The 10,442-nt window shown below is 36.9% G+C and overlaps 1 protein-coding gene across 1 annotated transcript; it reads left to right on the forward strand.

The window, feature by feature from the left end:
• Positions 1-2,822: 2,822 nt before the first annotated feature.
• Positions 2,823-8,155, forward strand: LOC142637198 (accelerated cell death 11-like). The gene is made up of 4 exons (XM_075811486.1): positions 2,823-3,125; positions 3,218-3,390; positions 7,180-7,325; positions 7,764-8,155. The coding sequence occupies exons 1-4, from the start codon at positions 2,937-2,939 to the stop codon at positions 7,868-7,870; spliced, it is 615 nt and encodes a 204-aa protein (XP_075667601.1). The 5' UTR covers positions 2,823-2,936; the 3' UTR covers positions 7,871-8,155.
• The last annotated feature ends 2,287 nt before the right edge of the window (positions 8,156-10,442 follow it).

Consider the following 10,442-nt stretch of genomic DNA (forward strand, 5'->3'; position numbering starts at 1 on the left):
TCTGTCTACCTAAGACGAGTTTAAATCATAAAATTCATGATAAAACTCTATCTACCAACAACGAGTTTAAATCATAAAATTCATGATAAAAACTTTGTCTTCCAACGACGAGTTTTAATCATAAAATTCATGATAAAAACTATCTACCAATGACGAGTTTAAGTTTTAAAATTCATGGTAAAAACTCTGTATACCAATGAAGAGTTTAAATCATAAAATTCATGAAGAAAACTCTGTCTACCAATGACGAGTTTAAGCCATACAGTTCATGGTGAAAAATCTGTCTTCAAATGACGAGGTTTAGTGGAAAAACTCTATCTAAAAGACAAGTTTGAAATCATGGTCATCAAAAACTCCTCCTGAGCAAGTTCAAGATGCAAAATTCCAAAGTAGCTTGTGAATAAAGCTCTCAAAGATACAAACTCTATGGGGCAGGAGTAGATCGTCAAGATCAAAGGTGTAAATTCTTCTGCAAGAAGGCTTTAATCATATGAGAAATTCTAAGGAAAAATCATTGATAAACAAAAAACTTAGCCAGTGTAAACACTCAAAAGGAAATTACCAAACAAGGTATGCAATCAAAAGCAGTCAAGTGAAAACGTCAAAACAAAGAGGCAACCATTGTTTAGAAAATAGAGTAAATTATATTAAATAGAAGGAGCAACGGTCTCGCCTCTCTGACCCAGGTCAGCTCCTTTAGCGACAGCGACATTCGCCCCTCCAATAGCAGCAGCAGTTGCTTCTTCCTACTCCTTAGCCTTGGTAGCAAGAATTTCAATGTCAATAGTTTCGAAGTCGAGGTTTGAAAATTTCGCGGCTGGGCTGTGATGCTTCATCGTCCATCTACGCAGAAGCTCAAAGCCATGAAATATTGGATGAATTAGAGATTAGAAAAATGCTCAAACTTCATGAACTGTTGGATGACCTTCTCCCGTTCAGTATCAGTCTTCAAAAGAGTGGCTTGGATCTCCTCGTCTTTCTGAATGATGAGCATCTTCTCCACTCTCAAGGCTTCACTGAGTTCCTTAATCTTCTCCCTTGCCTTGTTCATCTCGTCCATAGCCTCAATCAGGTCCTTCCTCAGTCTTGAACTTTCTACTTCAATAGACTCCAACTTGGAGTTAGCCACCATGACCTTCTCTTCATTATTAAGGTAATTTGTCGTCAAGCATAAAGATTCTCCAAGAACTTGAAGAAAAATTAAAAAAAAAAAGAGAAGGTTACAATAAGATTGATGAGAGAGAGAGGGAGAGAGAGAGAGAGAGAGAGAGAGAGAGAGGTTTATACTTGCACCAACTTGTGGGTATGACGACTAACTAACTCATGGGAAGGAATAGACATCAGACCTTTGAGCTCATCATCGGTAATCACATTATGAGCTCGTCCAAGGGCTGTAGCTAGATCGTCCTAAACACTCTTCCCAACTTTACTCTTTCCCTTCAAGCGAGTGGTTGGAGGAGTAGAAGCCATAACTTCAACAAATAGAGTTGGAGAGGACGAGATAATTTGGATAGATGGGGAAACCACTGTGTCACCTTTCTCTTCGTGGAGCTTTCGCCTTTTTGGATCTGCGACAAGCTGGAATAAGGGCTTATTTTTCATCCTCTAATGCGGGCATACTTCTCCTTAATGTACCTAGTAGCCATCTCTGCTAATAAAAGGAGGAAGGCGAGTAATCTTACAAAATGACGAGAAGACTTACAAAGACGAATTTCCTTTTTTCTTCTTGACGAATCTTCTCTAACATGTACTCGAAAGGTTTGGGCCCAATGTAGAATTTGAACAAATGACAAGGGTCGACCAAGTCGTCAAAATCCTTGATTTCTTGGGCAATAAATAATCTAAAGATCCTGATGATGTCAACCGTCCAAACCCATGATGTCAAAAAAATCTGAAGAGTGAAATACCTACATAGTGCACCAATGTGGTGCCAGCTGAAGATCCTGCAAAGGTTAAGTTAGAAACTCACGATGATCTCCAAGAATTCCAATAACGTATTAATTAGAATATTGTGTTTTCACCTACCTAGAAATTGTGATGTCTTGATGTTTATATAGAGGTATAGAATGACCGCGTTCTCTGGAATATAGACACAACATAATGGAGGTCGTAGCTTAGTGGCACCAAGATCAATATCCTTATACTTAGTGGAGTGGATACGGGGTTATAGAAAGGCCTTTTGGTGTAGCGTGCCGTGGTCTATACATATGAGTAGGACTGTAGGAGGTCAAGTCCTTACTTGTCTATTGGTTTGTGAGATCAACCTGCTATGAGAGAAAGATGCTGCATATACTCGATATACTTTCTCCAAATTGAGACCTAGGACTATTTCTCATACAATAAAAAAATCAATGATTAAGATTAAAAATTTTAAAAGTCAATTTTAATTTCAACCCATGAATATTAATTTTTCTTTTTACTTTCAATTTTTTACCATTTTGCTTTTACACATTGTTTTTTAACTTACACTCTGGATGACAATAGACAATTTTTAAAATGGAAAGGGATCTAAAAATAAAATTTTTTTTTTGGTCCAAATTATAGCTTGGACTTGTACCTATTCCCATATCCATGTCCGTACTTTTAAAGAATCAACAATATCTTGATGAGGAAAAATTTCATGAAAACTAAAGTGGTAGCCAACCATAGTATACTACATGTCGGACGAGTTAATGGTGTCGGACGAGTAACGTTGAAAAAGATCCCTATCATAATTAAAACGTTAACCATCTTATTTTCCATCCTCCAATCAAAAAAATAAAAGTGGCGTATTCTAGAAGCAAAAAGACTTCTATTTATAAGCATCTTTCTATATTAATAAATACCGCGTGAAAAGTCTATTCCAATTCAAACAAGTGAACAACGACCAATAACAAGAAATCAAGCAAACAACATTGTTTTCTCATCTTTCTCAGAACACAACCAAAGCTGACCAAATGGCCGATAACCATAAGCCTCTGAGGAAAATCTCCGAGGCCTTCAAGGAGCTCGAAGCCACCGTGAATTCCCAAACCCCAGATGATGTCAAGGTCGCGTCTTTCTCTCGAGCCTGCACTCTCATCTCGCCTCTCTTCGGTTGCTTGGGCATCGCCTTCAAGTTCGCTGAGATGGACTACGTCGCCAAGGTAAGCTCTTGGGTTTTGGATAGTATGATTACTGCATGAATGATTCGAAGGTTTTGGTATTAATTGATTGATTTGGTTGGTTGTAATAACAGGTGAATGATCTGGTGGAGGCATCGAAGTCAATTGGGACATTGCAGGATATGATTGAGCGAGATGTAGAAGCCAACACTGTGAAGAAAGGTGGTAGTCATACCAGAAATCTCTTGCGAGTCAAACGTGGGATCGACATGATTAAGGTTCTCTTTGAACAAATGCTAGTTACTGGGTATGTATACCTTTACCCACAACTCCTTCACATAGTTTTTTTTTTTGGTTATACGCAAAATTTGTGTTTATTATAAGTTTACAAAGTAAATTGCATCCATCAAAATATTATTTTGATAAGCTGGGGACATGTAGGAGTGCCCCCAGCTTGTCCGGAATGGACACGCGGGGGGTTAGATTATGTAGTTACAAGACAGTATAATCAAATAGGGGAAATTGTTTCTCCCAAGATGTAGCTACTTGTTCAAATTAAAACTTACGTGAAATCTCAAAGGGGGTAGCACAATTGGTCGAGTACAATGGCTCGTGAAGCGGATGTCATTAATTAGAATCTCCCTTTCTACTTCCCCTTGGGGCCAAAACTTACATATCAAAAAGAAAAACGAATTGAAACTTTTATGAGGAACTTTAGAACTGATTAATTTTAGAGTTAGCCAGACTAAGAATTGGTGGAATCTCATTTTATTAGAGGCTGTAGTAGATATGAAAGAATGGTGAAGAGGACAAGCCAAGAAATACCAGTGTCCTTGTCAAATGGACCGGATAGATATTAACATATGATTTGGAAAAAAATAGAGTAAGGAAAACTTGAGTAAATCTGGGTCGTCTGTGTCTGATTTGCATAAATATCTACCTGATTATGTGATGAAACTGTTGAATGTATCAGAATGTTATTTTCTTTTTTGGGTATATATGGTTGGATGTTAATGCGAAATGTGATTTTGAAGCTTGCAATGGTAAATATTTGACTGGTTATATAATTGCCATTACTATGATCAAATATTCAATTTTATTTTCCAAATTTGTTGTCAAAGGAGTATGAGTGTGTTTGGATGGGATTTTTTTTACTTCCAGTGGCTTATTTTGTTGAAAAATTACGTCAAGTAAAAGTATAATTGTACATAGAACAAGTGAGGCTTTAAAAATAAGCTGGCATTTTCTGCTAATACAAACTTATAGAGTTGAAAATTTCACTGTAGAAGTATAATATTTTAAGGCTTGCAATGCTAAATATCTGATCTGGTTTTACTTGTGGTAACCATTGATTCTGATCAAACTTGCAGTACCTAATTTTTTTTTTTTTTACTTAAAGTGTGTATGTGTTTCTAGTAATATTATCTTGTCAAGGACTGAGGATTCTAGGAGGGTGCACTTGTGTCTCAAGGGGTACTTAAATGTATGCAAATGGATCAGTGGTGTGTTCTTTGGGTAGCTTTATGGAGGCAAGGTAAATGTTCGGGGGAATTTTAGGGGAATTAAAATTAAGGGATTCATTTCCAGTCCTGTTATGCTTAATGTTGTGTCCATAGGAGGGAAGTTGCTCGTTTGGAATAGTGAATCTCCCTTTGCAAAAGTCTCTCTCTCTCTCTCTCTCTCTCTCTCTCTCTCATGGTGCTTCTCCACAAGAATTCTTACTTATCGATAAGAAAAGAATTAAAGAAACAAGTGAAGTTTGAAAGGCTATCATGCATAGCTATGGTATTGGGTCAAAGCTGGATTTGGATAAACGAGGGCTTAAGGGCCGATTTAAGTGCTTAGCTATGGTATTGGGTTGATTCAAATGCTAAATACTTCGGCCTTAGGTAGTTTTAAGTTTCAGATCTTACCTAGGAATAAAAGTGAGAATGACAATTTGGCTTCCAACTGAACCAATTGGTTACTAGTATTTTACAGCTAATAGAATAATTTGGTTTTTGTCAAGATCCTATTAAGCTACTATGAGTACATGAGCTAAGCTAGGATGTGCATGAGAGGAGCTGCTATGGTGTGGTGAGGGTGCGTGGTTGTGCTGTGCAGGCTGTACTTGCTGTGTGAGTGTAATAATTAGATTTTACCAGGTGCTTGTTATAATTATCACGTGTAATTCTAATTGATCACATGTGCATTAGAGTGCTGTTAGGATTACTGTTAGTAGTTATTAGCACAACTGTCAAGTAGTTACAAGTTAGGATATCTTAGTTGTAGTCTCAAGTTGATGTATAAAAGGACTGTCTGGTATACTGAAGAGATCATCCATGAGAATAATCAAAATTTAGTTTCAGTTCTTCCTATACACTTCCCCTCTTCTCAATCTCATCCCATCTTAGGAGGCCTGCTTCCCTCGAAGAACCACCAAATTAATTAAACATTGAGAACTTAATCAGGATCTTAACAGTTTTACCAGAAATATAGGAAAATCAGAAGTGAAGTGTTAGAGTACTGCTTTTGAGGTGAGCTTGGGAAAAACTTACCAATAAAAAAGAGCAACGAGTTACTATATTTTTCCCTGACCTCTTTTACGGTGGAGTGGTTTCCTTTTCTTTTTTTTTTTGGGCGCTTGTGCCTTGAAAGGTTTTAAGCTTATTCTTTTGTCCTATTTGTGTACTCAGACTCATCCATGTATATTACCTACTCTCTGTGGTAGTATCATTGGACTACATGCATGGTTATCAGTTTTACTAGTCTGGCATCACCAACCTACCAGGATAGTGGAAGGTGTGAGGCTAACGGTTAGCTCCTACTAATTTATTAATTCAAAGTGCCTTTTCTTATAAAAGTAAGGAGGGGGAGTGAGATTATAGGTTCCAGACCCTTGGGATGTGTCTGTATTTTACCAAGAAAAAAATGAAAGGTATTATCAAACCTTCCATGAAGTTTAGTTTCAGTATGATCTACCACACTTGGTTTTTGTCCCACTACTTCAAGCAAAATTCAAAGTATCCGTTCCTACTGTTGAAGGTATTAATTAATTTTTAGGGAAATGGAGTGGGGGGGGGGTGGTGAAAGATCTTTTTTGTGATTCAACTAATTAAGGAGGTCTAATGATGTAACGTATTAATAACTTCCGTTGATTTTTTAGTTGTTGGTACAACTTTGTAGCCAGTGCACAAGACTTCAGCAATTTGCTTCTGTGGGGTCTAGGAAAGATGGTAGGTTGGTAGTCTTTCTCAGTGAAATCTTAGGAAATAGATTTCTTAGTTGATTTTAGTGGGTCTATAGGGTATTAGTTGTTGGTACAAAAATGATGGAAATAGATATGCCTTCCTCTTGAAGATTCTAGTCCTATTGCTCACTCATTGTGGATATGAATGTTACAGGTATTTGGGATCCAATGGGTCATGCCAGGTTCCGTGGAGAGTTTAGTGTCTTGTTGGAGTTTTTGTCTGGGGAAACTTTCATCGGACATTTGAAATATGGTTCCTGGTTGTTTGATGTGGGTTGTTTGGATGGAAAGAAATCGGCGCTCCATTAAGGCTAAAGAGAAATCGAATGTTCAGTTACAAGCTCTATGCCATAGTACTTTGTTTGATTGGTCTAGGAGCTGGGGTTCTTCGACTTGTTCTTCCATCAATGAGTTTCTTTCTTCCCTTAGTATTATCCCCTAAGCTGCTTTTTCTATCTTTGTTGTTGTTTGTTGCTTTTTCTTGTGTTCACCATTATGAACACGTTGTATTTGCTTTATTCGCTCTTTTTTCATGATTAATACTATCCTTATTACTTACCAAAGAAAATTATTTAACAATAAAATCTTTTCGTATTCCCTCAAAGCAAGTAGAGATAGTAATGCTTTGAACTTGGTTGGCAAATGCTTTAATTTTGACAACATATCTTTCCCAAAAGGGCTATAAATCCAGGAAGGGATTAGACATAAAAAGTTAATGTACCATGCATCTGATAATCAGTTTTCCATTTTGCCTAGAAATTCAGAAATCTGTTACAAATATTAACTTGAGTGATCTTGATGCTTAAATCAATGTGATGTGGTTAATTTGATAGACAAAGTTAACAGTTCCTGATTATCGTTTGGCAGGGGAAATTCCCTAAAGGATCCAGCATCTAAGGCTTATGCACAGGTATTTGCTCCCCATCATGGGTGGGCTATCAGGAAAGCTGTAGCAGCAGGGATGTATGCCCTTCCTACAAAGGCACAGCTATTGCAGAAGCTCAATGAAGATGGTGAGTTCATGAACTAATTGGTACAACCATACAATTGCTCAGTTGAAAATCTCAGTAAAGTACATAAAAAAAAAAAAATGCACGTCTGTTCAAATGCTTTTAGTATTTGAATCAAATTTAGGAATTGTTTTGAAAAATTCATACCCATCTTACTTAAATGACCTTTTTGATTGTTCCAAAACCTTTGGGGTTGGAGGGTGTTGTCTCACATTGTTAAGGAGAGAGTAAGGATGTGGGCTTATTAAATCAAACCAAATTGTACTTATATCCTTGACTACTGCTTTTGATAATTGAGGTTTGTCTAAGCAACAAAAGAAAAAGTAAGGGGATGGGGGCAGCTAGCATGGACAAAGCTTGTGTGGTTTAAATTATTATTTTTTGTCTTTTAAATTTATGGTATTTGTAATGGTGTATTGATTTGCACTATGTTACTTTCAGAGCCATCGGCAAGGATTCAAATGCAAAGTTACATCACTGCATCAGCTCCTGTAATCCTGTACATTGACAAACTCTTCCTTTCAAGAGAATTGGGTGTAGATTGGTAAACATAAGTTGTTAGATGATAGATTTATTTGACATAATCAATTTCTATCTATTCGAATAAGGTCGAAATCATGAATTTCTATCAAATTCCACAAAGTTATTGTATATCATGATAAGCGGTTATGGGAGTTGGTGTTGCATGTTGCTTGCAAACGACCGAGTTTGTACAATGCTATTTATTACCTAAAATGAATATTTGGAATAGTGGCAGCTTAATCCATCCCACAGACTGACTCATAAATTGGAGATTCTCTAAATATATTTAACTTGAATATTTTTGAGAATGAGCTATTGGTTCATTTATTGATTATTGTGATCAAGTTAGGGTGATTTGAAACATAGGTAAATAGATGATATTTGCTAAGCTTTCGTTGTCAATAAGTACCTGGTGGATATTGAATTCTTCTACTTTGAGCATGATTACCAATGGATTGTCATGGTGTTGCCTAATGTTGCGACAGTCTCTCTCTGAGAAAATGATATCAGGTTCGTCATTCCTTGGCGTCTTCACTGGAGGGAACTGTGAATGGACACTAATTATTTCTCTCTCATGGGATTTTTCGAGGACTTCAGCATTCTACTTGTCGTCAATCCTCCTAAGATTGTCTTTATCTCTCAAGCAAGAGGTTTGGTATCTCCTACTTCTTGATCTCTGTCCTTATTTTCCTTTCGTTGGTATCTGTGGGGCTTTATTTTCTTGACATATTTCTGTTACTTCCCTTGCCGGATTAAAGTTTCCACCTGGTTTTTCAAATGTCTACGCTTGTCGGTGCAATGCCCGTGGTCCTGGTGGAACCTACAAGACTTGTTCTTGTCTTTTCTTTTTGTTGGAGTATTGATTGGCTTCAGCCATTGTAGGGAGGGATCGTCCCTAATCTGCATCAGGACTTGTTCAATTGGCATTATTAGAGGAGTAGAGTTAGTGAGCTTTGGCAACCTATCTGGAAGTTCCTTTTTTTTACCTTGTGGTCTGCCTAACACTTCGTGTCTCTTTCTTCTTATCGTGATTGCTGCTTGTTCCTTCGTCTCTCTTCCTTTTTCCTTTCATTTCTTTTGCAAGCACCGCATCTTTTGCATTCATGTACTTCTGAGCTTTTCGAAGCAATACTGCGACTATTTTTGGTGAGCTTTTGGTGATTGAGAAGAAAAAAAAATCTCCAGGTAGCAACCTTGCTTGGAAAGTTGTTAGGATGACTTGATATTCAGCCTCGTCTACTTGTAGTAGCTCCTTATTGAATCGGGTCACGTACTGTCTTAGTGATTCTCTTTTCGCTTGTTGAATGTTGAGAAGATGACCGGTTGGCTTCTTGTGTCTTTGCTCCCCAATGAAATGACGAACAAAACTCTTGCTGAGTTGTTCAAAATTTGCAATAGTTCCTGGGGGTTTCTTGCTGAATCATACTTCGGCTGCTCCTTTTAGTGTCGTTGGGAATGCCCTACACATCACCTCATCTGGGGTCATTTGCAACAACATCAGTGTCTTAAATGATTCAATGTGATTCAAGGGATCCTTAGAACCGTCATATGATTCCAACCGTGGGAGACGAAATTTTTGTGGGAAGGGACGGTTCAATGTTTTAGTGGTGAATGGTGAGTTTGTCTTTCGAATCATCCCCTCCAAATTCTCCCCGCCTTTATTCTTCATGGCACTTTTTAACTCATCCATCTTCTTCCTCATGTTGCGAAGCTCATTCTCCATCCAGGAAGAATCTTTTCTTGAGGTCATGTCTCACCTGTTGGCTTGGGAGTTTGATTCTTCTTCATTTTGGTTTTCAACTATTCGCTGACGTTCTGCGTTTTAGGATTCAATTGTCTTTCGTAGCTCTTCATTTTGGCGAGTCAGCTTTTCCAAATAGTCTTAAATTACTCTGAAAGTCCAGCTGAAACACCCTCCAAATAGTCTTAAAATACTCTTAAATATGACCTATAATCAATCATGAAAATAACTTAATATCCTCCAAAAAATATAAATCTTATTGAATTATACAAATTGACTCACTAAAAGCTATATAATCGTAACTTTGTTCTAAAATTCACACTATGGGTAAACCTAGGATTTAATATATATCCCAATAAAAACTATGGGCCAAAACTAATTTGACTTGTTCATGGACTTAATATCAATGACCCTAATATATATTTCATATTTAAGCATTTTGAGATGCAATTAGAATTGGATAGAAGAAGCAAGTTTGTCATTATCCTTTTAAAAAATTGTAAACATGTTGATTTTTAATGGTTAATTGTGGGAGGGAATACATCACATATTCTCACATACAATCCTGTGAGCGGATACCAACATCTAATCCCTGCTGGTGAGGGATCAATACATATTTTCACATACAATCTTGTGAGCGGATTTACACATATATCTGATCAATTTTAAAAACACTCATTTTGAGTCTCATATCATAGAAAAAAACAAAGTTGATACAACATAAAATAATTTTCTCAATATTAACAATTATTCCAACAATAAAAACATATCAAATATAACAATATCAAATTGAAACATAAATCAAAAGATGCTTGACTCTCCTAGGGAACGAATAGAAACTGAAGAGTTTATATTAA

This window comes from Castanea sativa, chromosome 5, assembly GCF_040712315.1.
Source record: "Castanea sativa cultivar Marrone di Chiusa Pesio chromosome 5, ASM4071231v1".
In the NCBI taxonomy this organism is placed as follows: domain Eukaryota; kingdom Viridiplantae; phylum Streptophyta; class Magnoliopsida; order Fagales; family Fagaceae; genus Castanea; species Castanea sativa.